The sequence below is a fragment of the Agelaius tricolor genome, unplaced genomic scaffold (genome assembly GCF_023055355.1).
Source record: "Agelaius tricolor isolate 1412-34295 unplaced genomic scaffold, bAgeTri1.0.p SCAF_5, whole genome shotgun sequence".
Lineage (NCBI taxonomy): Eukaryota > Metazoa > Chordata > Aves > Passeriformes > Icteridae > Agelaius > Agelaius tricolor.
In genome coordinates, this window is record NW_027269265.1 from 46,989,151 (window position 1) to 47,017,082 (window position 27,932).

The following is a 27,932-nucleotide window of genomic DNA, read 5'->3' on the forward strand; positions in this document are numbered from 1 at the left end:
GATTTGGGGCCAGCTGGTACTGAGGAGGGCCAGGGAAATGAACTGGGGTGGGAGTCGCCTGCTTACAGCTGGGTAGCAATTTATTTTGCAGGGTGACAGATGGGGGGAGCAAGGGGAAGCACATGTGCTTCATGCAGAGAAAAGGGGTGTCCAAAGGACTGTCCTCAGCACAGCCTAGACCAGGGGTGTTTTCCTGTCCTGAGTGACATTTCCAAGTTCCTCCTGCTTTGGATAAGGGACTTTTGGTGTCCCGGAGACTCACAGGGACTTTTTTACAAGGTGACATGTTTCCTGAGTAGGGTTATTACACTTAATTGATTGAGGTTTAGCTTTGTGGCTGTGTTTTCCAGTCCTGCTTACAGATGAGGAGTGGAGCGGGGTGTGAGGGATTTCCATGGTTTGCACACAAAAAGCCTCACTTATGTTCACAGGATTCAGCAGTGGACAGTCAGGGTCTGCTCCATGCACACCATAGCCAATTTTGCAGCTGTATTTTTCTCCTGGAGTTCCTGAGATCAGCTGTGGGGCTGGCTCTGCAAGTCCTGCCAGCTTGGCTGCAGGAAGGAAGGAGCTCCTTCAGTGAATGGCTCGAGGCTCCTGTCTTGAAGATATGTTGCTGTCAAGATTGCTGTGCTCTGCTTTTTTTCTGTCCCAAGGTGACTGCAACAGAGTGGCTACACTGTGCAGGTCCTGGGCTCTTCTGGTGTGTCCGAGTGCTTTGGAGACCTGGAGCACACAGTGAATACAGCAGCTCAGAGCCATAACCATGAGCCCTGGGGAGGTCAGTGTGGTGGCAGGATTTACCTGGCTGCTCCTGCTGCAGGGCAGCAGCAGGGATAACCAGGGAATTACCTTCTCTGAGCATTGCTCAGCTGCAGGAGCTGCTTGCCAGCTGCCCAACAGCTGGGTTAAGGGTTCCTGAGCTGAAACCAGTGTAAGTCTTGTGCATTTGGGGTTGAAGAGCTGAGTACCAATGCTTTAGGCATCCTGCCTTGTGCTTGATACAAAACCCCAGCATTTCAGACAGAGGGGCCCATGGGTGAAGCATCACCCAAATATCAGTCCCAGGAGTCAGATTTGCATTAAATGGCTTTTCCACTGACTGCTGACAGGCTTAGTGCACATGGTGCTCTGGTGTGGTTTGGTGTGCTTGGGATCACTAGGACATATTGGAGACGCCTGGAGGCTGAAGCATGGAGCCAGTACTCAAGGAAACATCTTCCACCTCTGCCCAGCCAGGAGGTGGGCTGGAAAAATTAGCTCTCCTTCTTCCTCACTGGTTTTGAGAAGGTGCAGGCAGGGATGTTCCATTGACATCTGAAAAGTTGGAGGCTGAAAAGAGCCCAGGGTGAGGCCTTGCAACTGCAGAGCACGAGTGGCTGAGTAATTACCTGGGAAAGGTATGAGAAGAATGGGCAATTGCAGGGCTATCTACCTTCCCTGCTTTGGCCCATGTGCCCAGGCACTCCCCTTGTCCAGCATAGTTTCTCTATCAGGATATCACTGGGGAAATATTTCTCCCTTTGTAGCACGCTTCCAGTGATGATCCCTCACACGCCCACAAGGCTTTGTATTTTTTTAAAGTCCTCTCCAAACATGAGCCACTTTATCTTGTTATCACGATCTCTTTCTCCTTATCCTTCTAATGAATTCCTATAAATAAGATAGGGATCCAGCACCTGTCATGTCGATTCATTCACTTCATTATCTTCTCCTGCTGGAATTTTACTCTCCCTCTATTTATCGAGCCTGAAGAGTTTCACAAAAGAATATGGCTGTTTAATTAACCTACAAATCAGCCTCTCTGTGAAGCAGCTGTGCTGCTCCTTGGAACTGGACTATTGGGCCCTGTGGTTGACACTGCTCCCACTGGGTGCTGTGGTGGCTTGCTGCAGTGGTGTCCCCATGGCTGGGCTCTGGGTGCCTCCCTGGGATGTGCTGCCCTGGGGTGCAGTGTGTGGGCATATGGATGTGAGTTGAGAGCCCTGCTGCTCTTGGCTCTTTTATCTGGCTTGTCAGATAAAGGAGCCAAGAGCAGCAGTGCTGCTACCCAGCTGGCTTATCACTGCTGAATCTGGGGTACCATTAGGAAGCGAGCTGTGATTTGTTCTTGGGGAAAAAGGACAGTGTTCTTACATGCTACAAGACCCCTTTCCCTCCCAGCACAATGGGGACCTGGTCCAGAGCAGGGGCTCCAGAGCATGGCTGCTCCAGAGCAACAAATAAACCAGTGTCTCTAATTGTATGTCTTTGCAATGCCATGGAGCTTGATGTACAAATACTCCTGTGGGAAAAGGGGGCTGAATCTTGAGGATGAAAAAGCTCAGGGGAAGAAAACAAGTCAGAAAATTTGATCACGGCATAGAGCTAATTATTTACTCTGTAGGATGAGATTTTTGCTTTGTTATCCCATTAACATGGGAAGCCAGAATGTGAGATCTGAAATGAATCTTGCACAGTGCTGTGTTTTGGCCTGCTGTATGTGATGAGATGACTGCCACCTTCAACACTCATGTCCTGGCACCCATGAGGTGCTGCGGGGCCCCTTCTTTCTCCCTACAAGAAGTTACTGCATTTCCAAGCCATACTCTTGGTGATTCTCAGAGTTCCTCAGCACTATGGTAGCTTTAAAATTCCCTGAACGTGAATTTTGGTGCATGTCATGAGTGTAATATTTAGTTTGATCAGGATATGGGGGCTCTGCCCAGCTCTGCAGGACACTTTCCTTTCTGCCTGCATTCGATGTTTCCCAAAGATTGCCAGGATGTGTCTCAGCAGGGAAGATGCTACTCCAGTATTTTTGTCTTGACCTCCTGAGTGCTGAGCTGGGAACAAGGAGCTGGAAGCACTTGGGAGGGCTGGATGGCTCTTTGAAGGGGAAGAACATTTTTTTGTGGGGTGGGGGAGTGTGTGGTTGATGCCAGGACATGGTCTGGGCACAGTTTGTTGCCTGGGAGATAGCTACTGCCTCCAGGGGCTACTGCAGCACCACTTTGCTTCAACTCCCTGGCACCTGGAGAGGTGTAGGGAGCAAGGATTTCTTGCTGTGGAGAAGTGGGGCAGCTCTTTAGGGGAAGATGGGGAAACGGAACTGTGTAGGAACGAGCCAGTAGCTGAGCAATTGTGTGGGAAGAGGAGGGAGGGATACCTGCATGGGGACACCAGGGGACGCAGGGCCTTCATCGGTGTGATTCATGCTTTGCAATGCTGCCTCAGTGTGTCATGAGCAGCCTGTGTGCTTCCCTTCTTGAATCTTCTCTATTTTGATGTTTTTATTAGTGGCACTCATTTCTTTATCCCTCTGTGCCCCGTTGGCATGGCCAGGACAGAACAGATGGGCACCTTGCTGGACCCCACAAATGGAGGGCAGATGGAAAGGGAGACGTGAGCACAGGCTGCTGGCAGGGAGGAGCATCCAGGAGACCCCTTTGGGCTGGACTGATGGCATTTCCACATCCCAGGGTGCCTTCTGTGGTGCCAGCTGCTTGCAGGGTGATGCCACCATATTCTGCAGCCCAGGAGGAGCCTGGGGATTTGCAGCCCAGCTGAGCTGTGGGGCAGGGTGAGGGTAAGGGCTAAGCCAGTGCGTGGTGGGTAGGTCCCTCCCTGGGTGCCTTGTGGGTGCCCACCCTCAGTTTTCACCCCAAGGATAACAGCTCATCCTTTCTCTCCAGTTGAAGCAGCTCATCCATCCCCTCTGAGTACTCTGTGGACCCATTCCCAGATTTTTTTCCAGCCCTGGGGTTTGTTTTGTCAGAACTCCACCTACCACTGACCTTTCCCAGAAACCAGTGCGTGGGTTTTGTTTGCCTTTAGCCTGGCCTGACCCAGATTTTTACCTGCTCTCAAGCAATTGGATGTTCAGGGCCTGAACTTTGAGCCCATGGAAATTTTGGGAAGCTCTAGTGAACCTTTGAGCCCATCAGGGCTGCAACCACAGGTCACTGGCATCCTCTGATGGTGTGGAGAAGGACCACCATGTGTATCTGAGCGTGGCTCAGCTAGAAAGGGCACTAGTTGGAGAAGCTGAGGCCTGAGACACCAGCTGGGATGGTGTGTAAAAACTAATTTTCAGCTTCCAGATTTTTTTGATTGCTCCTTCTCGCTCCAATTCTAACTCTTTTGATGGAGCATCAAATAGCATCAGCACCATCCCTCAGCTCTATGGTGGGCAAAGGGCAACTGAGGTTGCCAAGAGCCTCAGCAAGAAGCTGGGGTGCCATGCCCTCAAACACAGGATTTTGGGATCAGTATGTTGGGGCAGACTCTTTTTCCTCATGAAGATGCTCTGCCCTGGCGCAGCAGGGAGCGAGGGCTTGCTGCTGCCCTGGTTCCTGCTGCAGCACAGCTCCTCAGTGATGGCCATAAAGGAGGAGATCTCAGCTGTCCCAGGGCATGGAGCATCAGCGTTCTCACGGCCTGTGCTCAGACAGCAAACTCCCTCCTGCTGCTGGGGACAGACACCGCCTCGCCCCGGGGCTGCCAAGGGAGGGCCGAGCCAGCTGTGCTATAAAAACACCATGCTGATACAAATCCTGCTCTTAATCCCGGCTTGAAGCAGCAGGGATAAGGCAATTGCTCACCTTTCTAGGCTCAGACTTGTTTTCCAGCAGGAGTGTGTCAAGAAGGATGCTGGCTGACTGTAGCCAAGGCAGGGAGGCTGTGGAGTCCTGCTTCCCTCTTAAGGAGGAGAAAAATAAAATACAAAAGCTGGGTAAGGCAGTCTGCATCTCTTTGGCAAGTCTATTTTCTCCTCTGACATGCTTCTCCCTTGCAAAAACAGAGGCCAGACTTCCTGCCCTGTAGAAAAAACCCTCAAATTCCTTGAACCTTTGGGCTGAGATGGAGAGGCCATGAGAAAGGGCCGTGGTTCGAGGTCGTACCCAGCACTGATTTCTCACACCTACTGAATGCAGTGGAGTGCTGGGAGCGCTCAGGCTCCAGCCCTTTCCTCCCCCTGCCAAATTCCTGGCCGGTGATGCTGATACATGACTGCACCAGCCTATCTGTGTGCTAAGGACCATGGTCCTGGGGGTGCAATTCATCACCTTGGAGGTGATTCGTTTGGGTTCTGTCTGCCGTGATTAAAATCAATAATAATAGTAAAAAGAAACAGTTGTTCCCCCTGGTTGCCTGGTGCCTCTGTGAGGGGTTGTGCATCACCTATGGTGTCTGGAAGCATGGAGCATTCCATGCACCTTGTTGGAGCCACAGTCCTGGGAGCGGCAGGAGGGGACAGATGAAGCTCATGATGAAGGACCAGCCCTGCTTTCATCCCTCCTCCAGGGTTTGCTCCTACCATTTGCCACCAGCTTTCTCAAGTGTGTCTTGTTTTGCTTGTGGAAGCAGTAAATTACCATCCTGGGGCTTTCCCTGCCTGTCATGACACAGTGACAGGTCAATCTTTGCAGGGCATTTAATGAAGGCTAAACTAGGCAGAGTTTTATATGTGGCACATGCATGCGTGGCTGTACATCTGCACATCCTTCTCAGGGCAAAAAAGGGATGTGCTTGTGCAGAGGAAATCCAAGATCTGTTTAAAAAAAGAAGAGTTGCTTTTATTTTAAAAAGGGAGATAGGTCTCTGTGATGCTAAATGTGGTTTTCCTTCTATTTCTGCTTGATGAAAGTTTGGGATGTATCATGTTCTGTTCCAGATGCCTTGGTGTGTCCTTATCACCCCATACGTGCTGCCTCTCCACAGCCCCAGAGTTCTAGCAGGAGGTGGAGATGGGCTCCGTGGCCCCTCCTGGGTGTGAAGCAGCTCTATCCTGCTGTTCACATCCTGGAGGTGACCTGTGATTTATAGGAGAAATGGGGAGACATGGCCAAGACTGCACAGCCACGTGTGGGGTGGGGAAGCTTGGTATGAGAACAAGGCTGAGGGTGAAGCACATAGATGCATTTTTTCCTCTCCCCCTGCCCCCCTTCTTGTTCAAACTCTGTAGCCTGGGCTCTGAACGGAGCAATGCAGCTGAGGAATTACATGAATGTATGGGAGGGAGAGGCTTGTGGAGTATCTCTGGCTGCCTTTGACTGACACGCTGCTGTTTCAGAGCTAGAATAACTCTCCCGAGGCGAGGCTGAAATAAACTTCAGGATGTGACATAATCATCCTTGATTTTATTTCTTTTCTCAGTCTCCCTGTATTGTGCTGCTATCCTCCCCCTGTTCATTATTCAGTGGGATGATGACCCAGCTGTAATCTTTGCTGTCCAGCCACGTTACTCCTAAGGCATGGAAACCCACGACTTCTGTGGTGGCCTGACACCAGTGGTCCTGAATGACATGAGTGGAGGCTTTATCTGTGTATTTCAGCATACTTGACTCAGTCACACAGAGCCATTATATGCCTCCAATAAGTGATTAATTTGTTGGCAGAAGGTCAAGTGGGTGAGGGAGTTGTAGCCTTTGGAGGGTGTCCTCTTCCCTTTCGTGTGACAGGGTGAGCTGCACATCTCCTGCCAGCAGTCAGGGCCCTTTATAAAATGTGTGATAAATGCAATATGAAATAAAGCCTGGCAGATCTGCTCGGCAGCAGATGAACTTGTTGATGGTCCTAGGCCATATTCTGCACTGATGTGTTATCTGGCACTGTGACAGGGCAATGCAGGCTGCAGTGGATTGCATGGAAGGGGAAGGTCCCTTGCATTGGTTCTGGCATGTCCCTTTCCCAAAGCTCAACAGAGGGGAGATGGGATGGCTGCCCTTCCCAGTTCTCCTCTAATTCATGCAGCCCCGTGGCTCCCAGGGGATATTTCCAGCTGTGCTGGACACTGGGTTTTTCACAGGTGATGGGGTGATGTATCTCCTGGGGTTGTACCTGGCTCCTCCTACATCCTGTTCCCAAAACCTCTTCCTTCTTGTGCCCTGGCTTTGTGGGGGCAACCTCCCCAGGAGAGGTGGCAACCAAAGCTAACACACTCCTGGCCTGGTACCCCGGTGAACTCAGGAAACAGGAATGTCCAGTGTTGTTGCAGTGTGATGGTAGGGTTCCTGAGTTTTTCTGGCACAAGTCTGCAAAAGCCCAAAGCCTCTGGGAGGCATTTGATTTTCCTTTCTGGAATTAGCTTTAGTGCTGAAGGTTGGGTTTGGGCCAGCCAAGCTTCCTTTGAGCCGTCAACCATGCGAAAGACTCCTCGAGTCTGCAGAGTTTCCCTTAAACACTGCTCATCTGCTGCCAGAAATTCCCCTTGCCTGAATATTAAAATCTCCTCAAGTGCTGGTGAGGAATTGCCCAAAGGAAACGTGACCTTCCCAGCCATGCTGGCTTGTCTGGAGTGGGCGTTTGTGGCCATGTGGAGCAGGGCATCCAGAGTGTGGGTGCCTGTGCTGCTGTGCTGCAGGAAGAGGTGTTCTGTGGTGCAAACAGAAATAAAGCCCCTCCCTTGGCTGGGTGTCTGGAGGGAGGTGAGGTCAGGAGCTGGATCTGAAACAGGCAGCAGGGTCAGAGCAGAAATCTAAGCATCCCAAATGCTTGGCAGGCAGGGTCTCTGTGGGCACAGCTGAACCAAGGTGCTTTCAGCTCATCCTCACACCTGCAGGATGTCCTCAGAAGAGAGAAGACCATGCCACAAAGAGTGTTTGGCTCGACCAAGACATCCAAAAGCTGTTGGCAGAGATGTAGGGGCCATGTAAGAAAAATGACCCAGCCCTGTGATGAGCTCTTGCTGGAGGAAATCTTGCCACAGCTCTGGGCTGCTGGGGCCTCTGAGGTCTCTCTACCTTTTCTCCTCCCTTCTCCAGTCACACTAAAGTCTGTATGAGGGGGTGAATTTCCTTTCACATTGCATGAAAATCCCTCTATGGAGGGATTTTATAAAGGCAGATGGCTGGATTCAGGAGTGTACCATGTTGTAGCTCATCTTGCAGCTCCTCAAGCTTCAAGTCTTGCTTTCCATTTCCCCATCCTGTGATGGGTGAAATGAAGTTGAGAACTCTTGGTCCCACTGGCAGCTATGAATCTGCTTCTTCCCCAAACCTCTCCAGCCTGGGACCAACCTGGGGCAGTGCTGGCTGGAGGTGAAGATCCGTGGGATCAGCCTGATCCTGAAGCACTGGGTAATTATTTCTAGGATTGGGAAAGACAGTTGTGAAATACCACTGTGGGCTGAGCACGCTGAGTTACTGAATGTGGTTGTGAACAATTAGAGCAAATGGGAGACCATGGCCCCGTTTTAGTAAATGGAACCATTTGGAAATTAAATCTTTCCACCTTTTTGCTTCAAAAGGCAATTTAACAGCTGACCCCCTGCTCACACTTGTGCTTGTCCAAATTGAAATGGCACATTTTGTCTGGGGTCCAACAAACCCCTGTAGCTGACCCAAACACAAGGACTTTGGCAAGGCTTAGTTTCTCATTCGCTTCTGGTTTTTTTGCTTCATTTTGTTTTGTTTGTTTTTCACTAAAGACAAATATTTGTGCTGCTCGGTCAGTCTAAAAGTAATCATCCTTTTTCCTCTGCTTGTCAGTGTGATTACTGAACCCCAACACATCACTTATTAAACCTCCCTCCCCTACCAGCCTATTTGAGCATGACAGAGAGCTCAGAATCTGAAAATAAATTCAGTTTAGGTGTTTGCTGGAGTGTGCTGGTATCTTTGAATCTGTGGGGGCTTTATCTTCAGCCCTTTTTGCTGAGCAGAGGGATGGTGTTCCCAGCATCACAGCCTCCTCAGGATGCTCAGAGTGTCTGAGGCACATCCCAGCACAGCAGCGGGCAGCCTGGAAGCTGAGATTGCTCTGTGGCAAAGCTGGATTGCTCTGTGGCAAGGGGAGCTGGGAAAGTTATTTCTCTGCTTTTGCAGAAAAATCCTTCTCCCCAGAACGGTCGCCCCCGGCTCTGTCCTCAGCCTGCTCAGAGGAAAGGATGCAGGGACAGAATAGCGAGCCGGTGAGGTCATGGGGAGAGAGTTAGTCACATCCAACTGGGAAAGGGAGAGGGCTGCCAACCAGTGTTGCTCTCACACTGTGGAAAGCTCATGTGGTTCAGAAGGGATCCCCCCCTCCAGAGCACCCCGGCCAAGCTGGGGGTGTTGGTGGAGCACCGCCTCTGAAGCAGCTTCCCAAGGAACTGGAGGAAGAAGTGAAAGATTTTAATCAAAATCTAACTTTTTCTGGCATGAACGTGGACTTTGCTTCTCGTAACTGGGGCAGTACGGGACAGAGGGGGTTAAGAGCCTTTCCAAATTGGAGACTATCTGGAGCTGTCGCACAAGGGAGGGAGATCATGGCAGAGTTTAATGAATGACTTCATTTATATATTAAAAAAAAAAAACCAACAACAACATGGTGGCTTCCTGCCAGGTCCACAGACAAGGGTTTCTATGGGAACCTGAGGAAAAATAATAAATAGGAGTGTGGGATGAGTAGGGAAGGGAGGAGGGGAGCTCAGGCTCGGGTCTGGGTCTGCTTTGTTCCTCATGGAGACCAAGATGGCAAGGGGTGATGACGGGGTATAAAGGGAAAGAGCTGAATTTGGTGCTTGCAGAAAGACCCCACCCAAAATAAGGCAGGCAGTAACTACACTGCAGTGGAGCATTCTCTTGGGCTAGTCCTGGGGTCTGCTTTGTTCCCTGCTCCTCTGTGGGCACAGCAGGCATGGGCAACCTTTCTTCACTGGGCTCACAACCTGGCTTTGCTGCCTTGGGGCAGGGGGAGTTTGGGAGGGCAGTGATTTGGAGTCATCCCCAGCTTCCTGACAGGGTGGTGGTGGGACCACTGTGCAAAGGGATGCTGCTGGGGCTAAGCTCAACAGTCCTGCTCACACTGCAGAGTAAAATAGGCTCTGAGTGAGTCTTCCCTGGAAAGGCTAACAAGGTTCACAGTGTAATTAGAAAGGCTATGTTTTTCATCAATTAATCCCAGTGGGCTTTTTCCACCCCCTCCATTGCTAAGATAGGGAGATATCTGCCCTGAACTTTAAAAGAAAACAGCTTTTTGGTGAGACCCACGGTGAAGTGAGGCCCTCTCATGTGCTTCAGAGTCCAGACTGAGGGCAAAGCTGGGCAGGCTGCAGAGTGGCACTCCTGGGGCCAGCTGAAACCTGTCCCTCATTCACTCAAACTGGGCTGAAACACGTCTCAACTAAGGCATTTCTGTTTGGATTTTTCCCTCATTTTGCCTTCCACAGGTTCTTTGTTTCAGTCTGAATAATGTTGCACTGTATCTCCCACTGAGCAGGTTCATCCTCAGAGGACTGTGGTCCTCAGGGTGTGCCTGAGGTGGGGAAGTGCAGGTTGGTCTGGGTCCTGCTGCTGGTGGGAGATCGACTTCCCAGCTCCCATGTGTGTGCCTTCCTGAAGACATTTCTGTAAACAGGCTTGAAAATGCCAAGGGAAACAGCTTTTGTGTCTGCTTTGGACCTGGCTGAGCCAGACATGAGTGGGGTGAGGAGGCATCTGTCCCAGCATCAGCCCTGTGTACCACAGTCAGACCTGCCCAGCTCCAGCTGCCATCACAGGCCCTTTGGGTGAGTGGTGGCTGCCCCATGGCCTGTCCCTTTCTGCCTGAATCTCAGCTGGTGCTGCCAGTGGAGCAGGAGCCAATCCCACGTGGGGAGCGCCTGGACTGGCCTTATCACCAGGGAAGGAATGTGGCATCCGCCTTATCACTTCCTTGGGGATGCAGGAGGCTGTTCTGTTGACAGAGGCATTATTGTGCAGCAGTTGAGATGTCTGGGAGAAGCCAGGGCAGGTTTTTCTTTCCACAGGGTTGGCAGGAAGCCAGGCAGGGCAGAGTAGGGCAGGACATAGGTGCTGCCATCCACCACTGTTTCCTGTGGCTCCTGGTCAGGCAGGAGCAGCTCAACTGCCTAAGGAAGCTCATCCCCAGGGTACAGATCTTGCCTTCTGTGGGCCAAAGTTTGGGATGAAGGTGTTGGATATCTTGCAGCACTGCAAGACCCTTTACAAACCCTTCAGACACCTTGCAGCATTGCAGGATTACTTAGAAACCCTTCCAAAGTAGGGGTGCAAAGCTGTTTTTGCAGGGAATGGTGCTTTCCAGTGGGCTTCAGCCCTCAGGCAGGTGGGAGGAGGATATGTACCACATCTTCCTTCTAGAGATCCTGTGTCTCTCCCAGTTCCCGTGTCCCACCTTGTCCTTGCCCATCAGTTAGTCCCACGGCGGAGCTGTGCTGATGGAGGTGAGGATGCCACTTGGAGGATCACGGCTCGTGGTGGGAGGGCTCCTCTGCAGAAGGCTCCTGCTTGCTGGGGGGACCCCAGGCACCTCAGAGGATTGTTACCAGGTTTCACAGGACTGCCTGATGGCATTAAAGATGGGTTTTCCCTCTGGCTTGGCAGGCTGACAGCACAGTGGAGCGTGGAAGATGAGGAGGAGGCGGCGAGAGAGCGGCGGCGGCGGGAGCGGGAGAAGCAGCTGCGGTCCCAGGCAGAGGAGGGCCTGAACGGCACCGGCCCCTGCTCGGAGAGTGCTGCTCTGGCACAGCAAAACCAGTAAGAAATACCCGTGGATAAATCCTTCAGCAACACACCTTGTCCCTTCAGCAAACCCCTCCTGCAGCACCAAGTGTGTGTCCCTGGTGTTTGGGGAAGATGGGGAAGTGCTCTCAGGTTTGGGCTGGATTTAGTGCACACTAGCGAATACTGTGCTTTCTTCTTAGGGCAGAAAACCCCACGAGTCCTGCTTTGATTGTTTTCTTGGCTGGAGGCTGGAGGTTTTACTGCCCTGAGAGTTTACACTGGAACAGCTTGGGGCAGGCTGGGCTCTGGTAGGGAGTCCCCACTGCCAGTGATTTCAGTGCTTGGTTAAATTTCAACTTGGGAGTCATCCTACACCGAAAGTAATGGAGTTTCCTGATACGTGCAAAGACAGATGTGCCTGAGGAGGTGATGCACAATCCCAGGCAGATCACAGTGCAAGCAATCACCTATCCTGGCTAAGCTTCCCATTCCTCCCTCAGAGGATGCTGCCCTGGCACTGGGAAGCATGAAGCAGCACCTGAGACGGTGCCGTTCACAGCTCCAAGGATTAAAATTACCTTTGTGCTTTAATGGGGAAAGTCCTAGATGGGAATAGCTCAGGAGGCATTTATGGAGATGCTAAGCTCTCTGCTGTCAAAGAGGAAACACCTGGAGAAGGGATAGGATGACATCCCCACCATCCCACGGCACATCCTGCTGCAGCCTCCCCACGTCCATGGTTCAGCAGTCCAGATGCTGTGCAGCGCTGGGGCTAGCACAAAAACTAGTCTGCACTCTGAATTGCCAAATTCTTGTCTCAAGCCCTCAGTCTTACCACTATTTATGTGTTCAACTTATTTCTAAATCTATTGAACACAATGGAAAAGTGGTGGCAGGATTTGGAGTTATAGTCACAGAGAAGCAACATCTCCATTTTACTGGGAAAAAAAGCAAAAGTTATTTATGAAAACCTTTTTTTTCCATTAAAAGATCTTTTTCTTCCCAAGATACTTCCAAAATTATTCAGGACTTTTTTTTTTAATATAAAAGCATTTCAAGACACCTTCATAATCTTTTGTGGAAATACACACGATGATATTCTGCAGACAAAGCTGCTGCAGTCTGCTCTAAAAGCAAACAGAAGGTCTGGAAAGTAATAATAGTCATTAGCTTTTCCAAACCCCCCCTTCACGTGGGGGCTAGGAAATAATTTGAAAAGGTCTTTAAAACAGCAGATGAGATCTCTGGTCTCTGTTTGCTGGTTGGTGCTGTGAGCAGCCTCAGGCCCACAGCAGTGTGCAGTAACCCAGCCTGCAGGCTCCAGTTCTGTTGGCATGGGCACAGCACCATTGCCATTGCCCAAATTCAACCGAGTGCTTAAGAGGACAGTGACAAGAGCTCTTCAAATGAAGGGGTTTGCTCCCTGCTCCATGATGCCAAAGCTTGCTGGGCCAGGCTCAACCACAAGGATGTTTCTTCTCCTCTGGCCATTCCCTGGTTTTGTTTACAGCTGCTGACAGCCACCTGGGCTTGCTCATGCAGCCAGGGTCAGCCCTGGCTATTAATCTTCTGAAAAGCTTCATTCTCTCTTGTGTAAATCCTGCCCCCTCCTTCCTGTAGCTCTTCCCACGCTGGGACTTGTCCTATCCATGTCACTCCCCTTAGTTCAAACCCACCTTTGCATTTCCTTGCTCCAGAGGGACAGAGTGAACCTCCTGCTCTCCCTTACCCCACTAAAGAAAGCCAGAAATAGGAGAACAGAGGGTTTGCAGGAAAAAGACAGGAGTGTTTTTGGGAGCCAGAGGGATGGATATCAGCTGAAGTGGTGATGGGGCTGTGCTGGCTTTGTGCTTCTTCTGGGGCTGGGTTTGCAGAGGGACACTGGGAAGCAGCCAGTTTTCTGACAGCATTCAGCCAGTCTCCCTTGCTCCCTGGGAGCTTTTCTGTCAGCCTGAGCACACATTTGTGGCCAGGGCCACACACGCTGGGATGATTTTGCTGTGGCTATCTTCAACAGTGCAGCTCACCCAGAGAAGAATGAATGGAATAACTGAAAGGAGAAGGACTGTGTCAGGCTGTGGCTCTTCCAGGCCAGCTTTAGGCCTTTTTGCATGCCTCTCATGCTCATTTTCCTTCTTGCTGTGTTTCAGCTATGACTTTAAGCCATCTGGGACCTCGGAGCTGGAGGAAGACGAGGGGTTCAGTGACTGGTCCCAGAAGCTGGAGCAGCGCAAGCAGAGGTGGGTAGGACACAGATGCTCCAAGGGGAAGGGTTCCCCTGTCCCCAGCTAAAGGACTGTCCCTGAGGAGGGGTGACCAACCCCAGGTCAGGTCCAGCACGTGTAAGAATGAGGCCAGAGTGTGCAGCATCAGCAGGACAGAGCAGGCCCCACAGCAGTGGGACAGATGCTCTCTGCCTGCCTTTGGGCTGGCAGGGGGGAATGGCCCAGGGATGGCCCCAGGCTTTGGGGATGTTTGGATTGAGCTTTGTGCTCCAAGCAGTGGCAGCCTGCCAGGACTCCTGGGTTTGGAGGAGCGACAACAGCAGATTTAAGCCACCTGAGCTGCTGCAGGGGCTGAAATGGTCTCTAACATAATCCAGGCCAGCCTAAAAAGCTGTTCTAAGTTATTGCTGCTTCCTGGCTCATGTCAGCATAGTGGGTGTTATGGCCCCAGCCCACCTTGTGCCTGACTCCTCTTTGAGCAGGGAAAAACAGGCAGCAAAGAGCCCTGGGAGCCCTCCCATCACTCCTCCCTTGCAGAGCTAGACCAAACTCCTGCCTTAACCACTTCCCTTGGATACTGCCTACCTGCACATGAACTCTGTGACTCAGCTCTCTTGGCAGCTTGATTTTGTAGGGAATTTTTGACATAGCCTCTTCTTTGCCCTGAAGAATTCTTTGCACAGAGAGGTGGTGGATGCCCCTTCCCTGGAAACATTCAAGTCAGGTTGGATTGGGCTCTGAGAAACCTGATCTGATTGAAAAGGTTCCTGCTTATTTCAGAGGGATTGGAGTAGATGACCTTTAAAGGTCCTTTCCAACCCAAACTATTCTGTGACTGAAAAAATGCTTAAGATTAATATTTACTGCTGAATAAATAAAAATGAGCTCAGAGTTTTGTTACTTTTCTCCAAATGTTGTGGCTAAACCCCATTGCAAACTGTACCTTTGCAGCCCTGACCCCACAAGCACTTCTCAAGCACCTCCAAGGCCCAGCACAACTTAATTATAACATCTGTGGGAGCAATTAGAAATCATCTGCTTTTTGGTTTGCTGCCTCTTTTTCCAACCCCCCCTTGCAAAGAGCTTTTCTGGAAAGAAAGGCTACTGCTTTTCCCTCCTTGGCCTTCAAAAGGGAATTAGTTGGAATTAACATTATCCTCCCCAGGTGCTTCTTGTTGTGGTTTTATGTGTTTATCCTGTAGCTGGGCAGGGGAGGTGGTGTTCACGGCAGGTGAAGCCCATCAGTGAGAGGTGGTACTTTAAAAGCAGGAGCTGTAGGTGGAGGCTGGTAGGGAGAGGCAGCTGAAGGAGCTCAGGCTCTGTGGGCTTTTTGCAAAGGCTGGGCTTGTCCTGCCAGCAGGAGCTGTGCCCTGTAAGGTCCTTGCAGCAGCTTTCTGCTTCATCCAAGGGACGGCCTGGAGTGTGGTGGGAGCACAGGTAGGTTGTGTCTCTGCCTGTGCTGGGACAAGCAGAGCTGTGTTCAGGCTTTCCCAACTCCTTTCTCTCCTGCTTAACTGGAGATGGAGCAAATCCTGGGTTTTAAGTGGTGGCTGGAGATAGCTGCTGTCTGTTGGATGGCACTAAACCAGGTCCTGCATCCCCTGAGGGCCTTGGTGCTAAGGCCTGTTTTCTTTTTGGTCCTGGCTCTCCTCTTTGAGGTGGGGGATCCATGCTGTCAGTGGTGTGTAAGGGGGTGAAGCTGTGCCAGCCTAGCTGTCTCCCATGCAGCATTGCTGTGCTGTGAAAGGCATCCTATAGGCTGCACTGTGTTTGCTGGCCTTAATTTTTAATATGAGCTTGCACTTGAGCTGAAGACACTGCTGCCATCCTGGTGGGGAGCTGCAAGCTTCCTGGGCCTTCAGAGCCTGTTTGCTCTTGGTGAAAGGAGGGTGAGAAACAAGTCAAGTGAGCCAGCATATGCATCATCTTTTTCCCCATGTAGTCAGTGTGGAGGACTGGATGGTGGCTGACCTGTGAGCTGCCTTCCCAGCAGCAGAGAGCTGGGTGGAAAGGTCTTGTTGGAACTTGTTTTTGTGTTTTGGTGCTGCCTGTTGAGGGAGGGGCAGTGAGTCAGCCTTGCCCTTTGGCAGCTGCCTGCTAGCCAGCTCTCTAGCCCTGCTCTCTCAAGCCAGGTGATTTTCTAAGAACTGGGTGGGAGGAGAAAGCTCTTTTGGCTGGGGAAAGGAAGATGGCAACAAGTGCTTGGTGTGTGGCTGTGAGCCAGTGAGAGTTCTGGGGCTCTGTACTCCCAGTGTCTCTGTGCCCAAAGGCATGGGCTGCTCTGCTCTTGCAAAGCTGATTGCATAAACATGCTCCTGGGTCTCCTCCTGCAGACCTGCAGCAATTCTCTTGTACCAAACCCATTGTGGCTTTTAAGCCCCTAAGCCAGGGGGTGACCTCATCTGCTTTGGAGCTCCTTTGTTTTGCTGGGATATGAGATGAGTGTTGTGAACAGGGGTGCCATTTTTTCCAGTGGGCAAAACTGAGGCTTGGGACCCAGTGTCAGCACAGCATTGCTGGTCAAGCTGTGCCTTGCCCATGGAATGATTCCAGGGGAGTGGCTCTGCAGCCTTGCCCTGGAGTTCAGCTCCAGCTTGTGTTGTTGGTTGGGCTCTCCTGCAGCAGGAGACTCTGCTAATGTGAAAGATGAGTTCAGGGCTGTGTTTGGTGCCCTCTTATATTGGTGGGGTTCCCCAGACGAGGAGAGGAATGATGCATCTGACTCCATGTTCTCAGGAGGCCAATTTATTATTTTATGATACTGTATTATATTAAAGAGTTCTATACAAAAACTATACTAAAGAATAGAGAAAGAATACTTACAGAAAGCTAAAAAGATAATGATGAAAACTTGTGAATCTTTCCAGAGACTTGACACAGCTTGGCTGTGATTGGCCCTTGAGTCAAAACAGATCACATGAAACAGCCACCTGTTGGTAAAAAGCGTCCAAACACATTCCAAAGCAGCAAAACACAGGAGAAGCAAATCAGATAATTATTGTTTTCCTTCTTCTCTGAGGCTTCTCATCTTCCCAGGAGAGAAATCCTGGGCAAGGGTTTTTTTCCAGAAAATATGATGGTGACAGTGCATGCCTCATGTGGAATTAATGCTGGGAGCCATGAGGGCAGCACCAGATTTGTGTTTGAGTGCAGGATGTGCTGGTGCACCTGGAATTTTAGCTGTAGCCAGGCAGGGAATTGGGCCAGCATCACGTGATGGTAGCAGAGGCCTCTCTGGCAGGGGTTTGAGCAGAGGGCTCTTCTCTGCTTTCCTCTGGGTTTTGGCCATCATGATGCTGGTAACGTGCAGATCCCTGCAGCTCTGCCACAGCTCTTAGCTGGGCTGAGTCTTGGACACTCAAAGTTGGGGGAGTGAGGTGTGACTGCTGTTACATCTGGGTGCCTGGAACTGGCTGTGAGCCCTGGTGTGGAATACCCAGCATGCTGTAGGCTTGGGGAAGTGATAAAATTGGATTTCCAGAGGTGTGAGGTACCTCATGGTGTCTGTAGACTCATAACTGTGCTTTTATTCCTTGATCTCTCACCATCTGTAGGTCTCCAAGGCAGTCCTACCAAGAAGAGGAGAGTGGTGTGAGGGAAGCTGAAGGCAAACTGGAGCAGCTCCAGCTGGATCAGGAAAGCCCAGAGGAGAATATGGTTATCAGAGAGGAAGAGAGGCTGTGCCAGGAGGAAGAAGAGGTCCAAGAGCAGGTGGAAGAGGAACAAGCTGAGCGAGAGGTGGGATCGGGAGGAGATGACCTTCTTTCTGGAGAGCTGATGCTGGGGGCTGCTCTCCCATGTTCTGGCTCACCATTGCTGCTGGAAGCTGAGCCCATGCAGACATTAGATGTGTTTTCATGGCATAACCTGGGGCTGGTGCCACTTTTGCCTGTGTGCTGTGCCTTCTTGTGGTCACTGCAGGCAGCCTCTGCCCTTTTGCAAGGGGGGTGTCCTTGCTCTCAGAGTTCGTGGTGGCTTTGCCATGTCCCTGTCATACTGAGGAGGAAAGTGTTATTTCTTCTGTGGGCAGTGAGTAGCTTTACAGGAGAACTCAAATCTAAATTATACTGCTTGTTTTTCTCTCCCCAGCCTTTATCACACCTTTGGAGTACTTTGTCTTGATAGATCTCTTAGCCTTGCATTGCTCCCAGCTGAGGTGTTTTTGTTCTGATAATTCCTGGTTAAGGGGAGGGGGAGAGAGAGAGACAAAGCTGGAATTCAAGTGGTGTGCAAGTCAGGGGGCTGAGCTTCAAATATAATTTGTCATAAATGGACTTTGATGTTCTGGGGCTAGTAAGATTTTTGTGTTTGAGCTGTGTGTTAGCCTTTCTATCCCTTTAGAATAAAGGCAGCTTCTCTCTGTCCTTTTGGCCTCTAAATGAGGAATTAATGTTTTCCTATCTCAGGTGTGGTAAGAGATTTTTATAACTGATGCAAGGACCCCTTTTCATACCATTTAAGAATCTTGAACCTTCAAAATTCCTGATTTCTGCCCTCCCTTCCAAATGACATATGAGTGTCTTCCTGAATGTTTCCAAATTAGATAATGTTAACTCAAAGTTTTTGTGCTTTTGTGTTTATTTAGTGTCAAGCAGGAAGCCTGGGAGACGGGAAAATCACTGTTGTTGCATGAAAAGCAGTTTGACCAACTCACTTCCTGGCTTCTTCTTTTTTTGCACTCAGGAAAAGAAGAGAAGGCGAAATGATGGAGAGAAAGAAGAAGCACCAGAGAAACGCCAGAAGGCCCCAAGCGTTGCCAGCCTGGAGGAGGAGGAGCTGTGCTCTGACCACACTTTAGTGTGCTCCACAAAGGTTTGTGTTCCTGGGGCCCCTCTGGATGGGTGACAACTGTCACAACAAGGACCCAACCAACGATGAGGAAGGATTATCCAGGGTTTACAGCAATGTGGGGTGTGAATCCTGTTATCCATCTTGCTACCAGCTGAGACAAACCACCTGAGCAATTTGCCTCATCTTTCATGGCTGTCAACCTCCTCTCCTCCTCCTTTGCCTGCTTGAGCTGTTGGAGGCTGTAGCAGTCACTCTAAAAGTCTAAAGCTCATTGAGAGCTCCAGGGAATATTGTGATACTGAGATAGCTGTGCTTTCAACTTGTGTAGTCTTTAACAAAATTCACAAGAACTTAATTGTAATGAAATTTCCCTTCCAAAGGGAAAAAGCCCCAATAACTGAAACAGTGGCATTTCTCTCTTAATTAGAACAAAATGTATGACTTAAGTTGTTTAAACAGATGGGGATTTCTGATCTCTGAAGCATTGTGTCCTTCCCAATCACATCTGTTTGCATTGGTGCTCTTGTGAAACTCCCATTATTAACACCACCCGAATTGCCTCTTATGACTTGTGTTGCATTTACTGCAAATCCTCAGTTCTGTGTGTGCTTTTGAATACAATAGATACAGATAAGTGTTTCTGTACTGAATGTTTTTTTCTGCCTTTGTAAGCCCCAACCTTTTTGATTGTAGCAGTGGGGGAGATGGTGAGGAGTCCGTGCAGCCTGTTAATCTGCTATTAGAACTAGCTTTGCTTTTTGGTTTTTTTTTTTTTTAGTTTTGTTCTATTTGTGGCTTACTCAATATTTCCTGAGTGGGAAAGACTGTATGAGTACTTTCTTTTGCATCAGTAAATAGATGGCAAGAGGAAGGTTTCATCATCTACAACCATCAGATTCTTGCTCTTAGTGGAGAATCCATTTTATAGTCAAATTAAAAGTGGGGAGACAGTAGGTGTGGATGCAGGCTGGGTGCTAATGCCAGGTTTGGACAGTGGTGGGGGTAGCCAAAGCATATTCCTGAAGTGGGACTGGTGGGAAAATGCTTTCAGCAACTTTTATGTGGTGAACCTTCTGTCTTTACAGCCCCAAAACACACATAGCTTCTCGACCTCAGCTTAACTGCTGGGATTAGCCCAGGGAAAGGTTTAGAAATGCAGTCTCTGTTTTGTAGTGGTGATGTCAGAGCTCACCTGCACACTGAGCTGGATGTGAAACTGCTCAGGAAAAATCTGTGCTTGGAATCTTTCCAAAGGAAGGCTGATCTTTACACCCCAGCAAGCAGGGCTCTGTGAACACTGAGTACTAAGCACACTGACCACCAAGAAGGTGTTTTGGCACAGGAAGCTCAGCAGAAGCACTGCTTGTCGTGGAAAGGCAAAAGCACCTGCAGTCAGTGTTGTGTGTCCCTGCCAGATGTGGCTGCTGGAGGCTGGGTGCACACCTGGGGCTGGCTGGTGGTGGGTGTAGGCTGCTGGGGTGTTTGGAGTGCTGAGGGCTGAAATAGGGGCAATGGAGGCAAGGGGGAAGTCTTGTACCAGTCCTGTTTTGTCACAGGCTGCTAGTGAGCCCTGAGCTTTGAGGCTGGCTGAATAAGCAGCTGTGGTTTCTTCTGACCTTCAGAAAGTGCTTGGGACCAGGGAAATGCACAATTCTCACTGCAAGGAAAGGCCGGGGGTGGGGGCAGGTGGTCTCCAAATAGCACAGTGAAAGTTTGTTCCTCCCTAGACTGTCATACTGAGGTACATTGCCAATTGGAGCTCTTTCTAGGCCCCTCTGTGTTTAACCTGGTGCTTGTTCATAACCTTTCAGAAGTGCCTCTGTATGGTTTGCAGCAGTGCCCCATCTCCCTGGCAGGGTGGGCAAGGCTTTTTCCTTGCAAAGGAGTGAGCTGGCAGCAGGCAGACAGACAGCCTGCCCTGCAGACAGAGCTGCCTTCTGTTATGCTGCTCTGGGGGACCCTGCAGAGTGGCTCTCCCCAGGTCATCTCTATTAGCCAGGGCTGCACTGTTTGGTTGTTCTCTAATGGCCTTGTGCTCCTGGGCACAGCTGCTTAAATGCGTCCTCTGTGTGACACAGTCCTGTCTTCTGTTTAGCTGAAATTTAGCACTGGCATCCTGAAAGCATCTTAAAGGATCATTTAGTGTTGTTTTTTATCTGCTAACTTGGTAGGTGATTCCTGTGGCACAGGCAGCAGTTTTACAGGGGAGAAGGCTCCTTTTTACTTGGTTGCTGCTCCTTGACTCTGTGGGAGCTGGTGTTAAGAAAGCCCCCCTTTTGGCTGCAAGGTGATTTTTCTCTCTGTCTGCTTGTTTTCTGGGGCATGAAAGAGTCACAAGGTTTAGCAACATTTCAGCTTTCCTTCCCTGCAGTGGTTGTGAAGTGTTTGCTTGCCTTCCTGTCTTGGCCAAAGAGTTATTGCACAGGAGCCTCTGGTGCAAAACTTTTTCCTGATGGCTTGACATGAAGAGCTGCCTCACAGGTGTCTCCATGTGCTGATCTGCCCTGTCTATGTGCTTCTCTGGTGTGGACAAGTTGACCTAACCCATGCCTGTGCTGCTCCCATGCTTGGCTTCTCTTCTGCAGATGTGGTCTCTAGTTTTTCCCCTTGTCTTTCTGTACTTGCCATTTCCTTTTTTGTGTCTGGCTAGGAAACCAAAGGTCTGAGAGAGACCTTCTCCTTCACCAGAGGGAGTAGAAAAAATGGTCTTGGTTGGTGTTCCAGCTGTCATTCATTTTACACATGGTTGGTTTGCCCCTGCAATTGCTTGGGATTTTCTTCCCCTGCTTGGAAAGAAGGAAGAAAGGGAATGCTCACTGTCTCTCTGAGCTGTAGGGGAACATGGGGGGTTGAGTGAGTCACTTCTAACCAAAATATGGGTGAGAGATGAGGGCCAAGAAATGGTCAGCAAAGGTGACCTGCATCTATCTGAGGACCCTGGACAAAAGTCATATCTTTGTCTTCTTTGTCCCCTTTAGCTCACGGACAGAACTGAGTCGCTGAACCGCTCGATACAGAAAAGGTAATGCTGGGCTGGCCTCAGGGCAAGGCAGGTCACTTGCTGCAGAGGGAGATGGTCAGCAGGCCCTGCTGTGGGGAAGGGCAGCAGTGACAGGCTGCCTGTGCCTCACCAAGTCCTCCCTTCTGCCTGAGGCACTGGGGGAACACCTTAATCCTCCTCTCTGTTCTGCAGCAACAGCATAAAGAAGAGTCAGCCTCCTCTCCCTGTGTCCAAGATTGATGACAGGCTGGAGCAGTACACACAGGCTATTGAGGTGGGTTGCTGTGTTGTCTCTGCCCCCATGCTCCCAGAGCCCTCTTTGCTGGTGCTGCTCCCCCACCGTGCCTCTCAGCCTTGCCATCTGTGAGATGACAACTGAATTGTGGGAGTTCCCTTAGGTGGGAGCACTCCTTGCTCCTGTCTGTGTGTCCCTCCACAGCATCAAGTAGGTTTCTTTGGCAAGCTGTCCCATGCTCGTTTTTTTGTGTTCTCTGCTTAAAGAGTGGGAGTATCTGACAGGAACTAGTAGGACTCTACAAGTCTCCTTTTACACTCCCTTATCTGCAAGGATAAAAATAATCAAGAGGCACACTCTGATGGCAAAACTCTCTCCATTTATTTTCCAGACCTCCTCAAAGGCTCCAAAACCTGTGCGGCAGCCCTCTCTGGACCTTCCCACCACGAGCATGATGGTAGCCAGCACAAAAAGCCTCTGGGAGACTGGGGAGGTCACAGCCCAATCTGCTGTGAAGCCCTCAGGTTGTAAGGTACAGCCCTTGGAGGACTTGCCTTGCTTGTGCCAGGGGCAGGGACTGGTCCCTGGGCACAAGGTGCACTGTCCTTGTGTATCCTGTTGGTGCATCTTGTTTGTGGGGCTTCCAGACTCCAAAGGCATCAATGTTAGAGGTGTCATCCATTGTGTTCTAAGGCTTTGCACCTTGGAGGTTCCATTTTTCTGACAGGGTCCCCAGTTGTTCCTTGGTGGTCCATGCAGGGAAACCTCTGTGTTGCTGGTTGAAGCTCTGATTTGAAATGGGAATAAAATCAGCTGCTGGGGAAGAATGCATGTGTCTCCTACCGGGGCTGGGGCTGAGCTCCAGCTGTCAAGCATGACCTTGCATCTAGTACCAAGGTGATAAATCTTGTAAACTTGGAAAATGCAGAGAGCATTACATATTGCTCTCAGTGATTTCACTTTCTGGCTGTTGTGGGTGAGGCTGGTTCTGTAATATGGTGGTTGCAAGTCTGTTTATGAGAGCAGAATTCCTTTTGGTAGAGAAGCCTTGATGTTTACATGTCCTAAATAGTTAACAAACTTAAGAAAATAAACATCTTGGAGCTAATTCAGACTCTTGTGGAAAAGTGATAGGAAAACATAGGGTACACTGGGAACAGCAAGACATTTTCACAGTCATGGGTTTTAGCAGCAGCTGTTTTAGGTCAGATGTGATATTATAAATAAAAAAAGGAGGTCAGATGTGTGGGTTGGAAATGGATGTGAACAAAGACATGTTCAGCAGCATTAACAGCGAAGGGTAATGAAAGCATCATTTTTCTCAGGATATTGTGGCTGGAGACATCGTGAGTAAAAGAAGCCTTTGGGAACAGAAGGGGAATCCCAAACCTGAGAGCAGTATCAAGGTGAGTTGGTGTCTGTGAGTGTGAGAGCACTTGCTCTGCTGAAGAAGAGCAGAGCTGGTGGCTGGGCTGGCATTACTGAGAAGATGATGTTCTGTAGGGATGAGGGCTACCTGTATCTGTCAATGCAATTGCATGCTTAAGAGCTCTTCCTAGCAGTGAATTGCTATTGGTTCAGCTCTAGTGAAAATGGGGGCAAAAATACTTTTATATCCAGTAATTCTGAAAGGTCTCTTGAATAGCATGTTGTTCTCAGCCCATGAGCTGGGAGTCACAGCCTTCTAGGCTCAAATGGAACTGAAAATTTGAGCAATTTTGCTCTTGTTATGCTTTTTGGCACTGAGAGTAAACAAAACGTGCAAAACTAAGTGGAACTGAACCTAATGCAGTATCGCTTGCAGATGGATCTGGGGGTTTGTGGGAATGTTTGTGGAAATGTCTTCTAAAATGCAGCAAGTAGCTACTGCTCAAACTGTCTAGGCTGGGAGAGAAAGATCAAAGTATCTTGTCAGTTCCTGTGCTGAAGTTGCCAGTACCTGGTAAATCCCAGAGTCTCTTGTCAATGGATAAAACAACCCTGGCTTGGGGGTCTGGGCTCTTAGATGAGCCCTCCCTCACAATGCCTGCATTGCATTTGCTTTCCGATTGCATATCCTGTTCTTGTGTTGCCTCATGCTTACAGAAGGTGGTGATGGATCTGTGCAGAGAGTTTGTGTGAAGGGGGCAGGAAGGCAGTGCAGAATGGGCTGTCTCCGAGCCCTCTGGGATTAAAGGCAACTGTATCCTGCGCTCCTCTGGCTTCAGTTACTTGATTTTTGACTGCCTATTTAACAGAGAAAAATGCTGACTTTGGCTCTCCCTTTCTCTCCTGTTCAGTCCATTCCTTCTGGCAAGAAGTACAAATTTGTTGCCACAGGCCACGGCCAGTACAAGAAGGTGTTGATAGACGATGCTGCAGAGCAATAGCATGTCTGGAGAACTCATTAACCAGGTAGGTGGGATATGGCTCTGCTCTGTGTAACAGCCTCCTGGGCTGTTCTGGCAGCATGCTGGGCTTGTTTCTGCCAGCAGCACTTCGGGTGAGCTGGAAGGTGCTCTGTGGGAACAGCTGGAGCCTGGCTTCTGGGCCTGACTGGGCTGGAACAGAGTGGGTACACAGCAGGGGTTTGTTTTGGTCTCTGCCTTTCTGATGCTGCTGGATACCTCTGTTAGTTTAATCTGCAGGGCAGGTCCCTTAGCTACTGCTGTGTGGGTGAAGATGTGTTTGCCTTTGCTAGTTCAAAGGAATGGTCTCTATCTGCTGTCTTTCCTTATGCTCTCTTAAGTTGCAAGGAGTAGAGAGAGATAGCTGGAGATCATTCTGGCTGAGCACAGGGGCTGGTGCACTTCTGAAATTGAAATGTTTCTGGAGTTTAATTCCCAGACTTACTGAATTAATCAGGGAGAAAACTTTTAATGACTTCAGTAACCTCTTGGAACCAGTCTATAATAAGGATGTGAACATCTGCTGTACGGGGTAGAACAACAGAGCAGAAAGGACTGTTCTCTGGTGTGCAGCGAGGGTAGGGCAGAGCTGAGTTGTTGTCTCTCTGCTCTCTTGAAATGGCCTTTGGCTCTCATGTTCCTATTGTGTTTAGGCTCGCAGATATCCTGGTGTTATCTTGAGTGGGTGATAGTGGAGGGCTGTGGCAATAAGGAGGAATGGTGTAGAGGGAGGCGATAACTGGTTGGATCCAACGGGGCAGCATCTGGCACGATGAGTGGAGAGGAAGCTGAGGGTGAAAACAAGCTCATTCTCTTTTTTCCTACTATAAAAAAGAAGCTTTATTTCATTGCCAAGGTTAAAATAGCTCTGCCTGCTACAAAACACCTTTTGTTTCTGAATTCTTCTGGGGTTTGTGTTCCTTCATTCCCCTCCCTCCCACCCTTAAGGAGCTGGCTTCTGAGTGTTGCATATTGTTTTGTTTGTTTAGGCTTGTTTTTTTTTCCTTTTGTAGTGCCCATTTAGAGGATATGCCCTTTTGAATGCTACTTTGAGATGGGCAGCAGTACAAGCCCAAGACTGCCTGAAGCTCTGGTTTTAGTCCACAGAACTTCCATCCTCAACTTGCTTCTCTGTCTGTGACTTTGAGAAACTTATTATAGGTCTCCTCCTTCTCCTGAAGTCTGTTTCAGTGCAGCAGGTGGAACCTACTGAGCTTCAGTTCTCTGCAGCAAACAGGTTTTGCTAGGTTGTCAGCAGGTTTTGTTTGCCCTACCTGGGTTTCTCTGAGCAGCTCAAATGAAAGTGCCTTTGGCTCTGGTCTTTGTCCAGCAGCCTTTCTTGAAAGGCAAGCACTGTCACAGGATGTCCCTCAGGATCCACCCAGCACTCCAAACAGCCATGGCACTACACTGTTGCTCTCTGGGTTTGTTCATGTGGAAGTATTGGGGTTTTTTCTACTGTGAATAGCAAAATGGCTGTGATAGCTGAAGGAGCTTGGCTTGTTTCTGTACTTTGGTTCTTAGCTGTCTGTTTTGTATGCTCTGAGCTCCCTGGGGAGCTGCTCCCCAGCTCCTCTGCACCCCCTTGAACTATGTTCATCCTTTTTCCCTCCTACTGGATCACTGACATGACCTTGCTCCCAAACCCTTCTGGCTCACCGCTGTCACTTGCTTTACACCACCTTAGCAGCTTTCTAGTTGCTTAAACACAGGTGTGGCTTTTCTCCTTCCCTCTCTTCCTGGGCTGCAGGACCTCACTGCAGGCTATGGAACAAGGATTTTTTTTTGGTAGGTATCAGTTTGGGCATTTAGCAACTGCCTGATGCCATTTGGCATTGAGAAATAGGCAAATTCTGTGCCCAGTAGCATTCCTCTTCCTCAGCACAGCAGCTCAGGCTGGATCACACCACAATGACTTCCAGTGAGCAGCCATTGATAGAAGCGTGTTGCCTCCAGGGATTTGTCCTCCTGTCTGTGCTGCTCTCGTGTCAGGGTCTGTCTCTGCGGGACTTGCCATACTTGCTGTGTGCCTCTGCCCTTTATGGGGTAAAAGGGCTGAACCATGCACCCAAACCTACCTTCCTCTCTCCTGCTTGTGGGAATTCTCTCCCCAGTGGCATTTCCCCATTCTTCATCCATGTGCAGTGGGGCTGGGGTGTGAATGCAGCCTGACTGGAAGCCCAGCAGATGCAAAACCTAAGCCTTGGGTGAGTTGCTGGATTGTTCTGGGTGGTTGTCCTTGGTGCAGGACAAAAGCTGTTTTAAAGCATAAGTGCTTCTTAAACCACCTTCAGTTAGTCTCCCAAATGTAATTGATGTTGGCTGCTCTGCTTCATGCCAGTACTGTGGCTCTTGTGCATCCAGACCTTTGTGCAGAGGCATCCATCTGGCTGTGCTGCAGTGAGGTGCCATTTATCACTCTCTGGTAAGGCTGCCTTCATCTGCTTTATGTGTTTTATGCTGCACTCTTTAAATTTTTATGGTTGTGCTGCTGCATGGGTGTTTTCTGTAGCCTTCTCTTGCAGCAATGTTAAATTATCCTGCAGAGGCTTGCCTAGGATTCACATGTGATTACTGCACATTTCCAACCTCTTATTACCTTTTTCTTTGAAAACTGGGGGTTTGAGGAAATCCCCACCTTAGATAATTGGGTTATTCTTCCTGCTTGCTTTTTGCCCTTTGAGTAGGGAATGGGTTACAAAATAGACATAAGACTGGTAAAGTGAAAACTGAAGATTTGCTAAATGAACTGCTCTCACAGCATCACTGCAAAATAGGAAGACTTCAAAAAAGGCAAAAGGGACTCTTTGTTTCTAAGTCTGTTTGCTGCTTGGCCTGAGCAACTGTTGGTCAGTTCCATACCCTCTGCACATGTAAAAGGAAACTCTGTACACAGCTCTTTATATTCTACTTGGACTAAACATAGCAATCCTATATTAGCTGTGTAGGAACACCCCAGCACATGACCAAGTCCCTTGTGAAACAGAAATAACCAATCTCCCAGCTTTCATGCTCACAAGCCTGCTGGCAGTGGAGCTGCAAAGGGCAATGCTGGAAAGCCCAGTTGTCCTTGTGGGTGGGCAGAGTTGGGGAATTTTCCTTTAAATGCCCTTTTTTCAGGACATCAGGGACAAGCAGGTGTGCAACTGTCATGATGTTCACCCTGAAAATGAGACTACATGTGCTTAGCAGAACCCCTCAGAAACCAGCACCTTGTTAAATACAGAGTGGATACCCACATGCTAAAGCAGGGTCTTGATGGTTAATGTTTCCACTATAACAAACAACTATTGTGGAGAAAACATGGTAAAATACATAACAGAACTTGATTATTGAAACAAAATTATTCTTCTGTGCATTGTTATTTAGTGGACTGGCCTAGGAGGCTGTCAGATGATGCCCATTTTGATAGGCAGATGAGCTGCTTGGTGAGAGCAGGATAACTTTGTCTCTTGTCTGTGCCTTGGATGAAAGGATGAGTTTCCATTTTGTTCTCAGCGAATGGGCATGGGGTATGCTTTCAGTGGAGGAGTTAGAGGCTATATGTATCCTCTTCGAGTTTGGTTTCTAAGACACTCCCTAGAGACATGGAGCAACCCAGATTCCTTCATTTCAGATGCAACTGCTGTTGTTCCTAGGATCAATCTCTTAGATAAATGCAACAAAAAAACTCAGATTCCATTATCCTACTCTAAACTGGTCTTTTTTTCTATAGGCAGCTTGTCCTCTTCACTGTGTGCCTTTACTCTGTTACTGCCTCCAGTGATTGTTGTTGACTCTTCTTAAAACAAACATGTTTGTTTTCCTGTTACCTGTGGATGTGGTATTTACATTTGAGCTTTCAAATGGATGGAGAGTAACCCTTAA

At 49.4% G+C, this 27,932-nt stretch overlaps 1 protein-coding gene across 2 annotated transcripts in view; it reads left to right on the forward strand.

The window, feature by feature from the left end:
- Nucleotides 1–27,932, forward strand: part of LSP1 (lymphocyte specific protein 1) — a 48,397-nt gene that overhangs the window by 13,285 nt on the left and 7,180 nt on the right. For both annotated transcript variants that reach the window (XM_071427743.1, XM_071427744.1), the window contains exons 2-10: nt 11,307–11,459; nt 13,577–13,666; nt 17,206–17,389; nt 18,335–18,463; nt 21,421–21,464; nt 21,636–21,717; nt 22,070–22,210; nt 23,004–23,084; nt 23,958–24,072. In XM_071427743.1, the coding sequence (XP_071283844.1) occupies nt 11,307–11,459; nt 13,577–13,666; nt 17,206–17,389; nt 18,335–18,463; nt 21,421–21,464; nt 21,636–21,717; nt 22,070–22,210; nt 23,004–23,084; nt 23,958–24,047 (994 nt within the window). In that variant the 3' untranslated portion in view covers nt 24,048–24,072. The remainder of the gene's footprint in view (nt 1–11,306; nt 11,460–13,576; nt 13,667–17,205; nt 17,390–18,334; nt 18,464–21,420; nt 21,465–21,635; nt 21,718–22,069; nt 22,211–23,003; nt 23,085–23,957; nt 24,073–27,932) is intronic.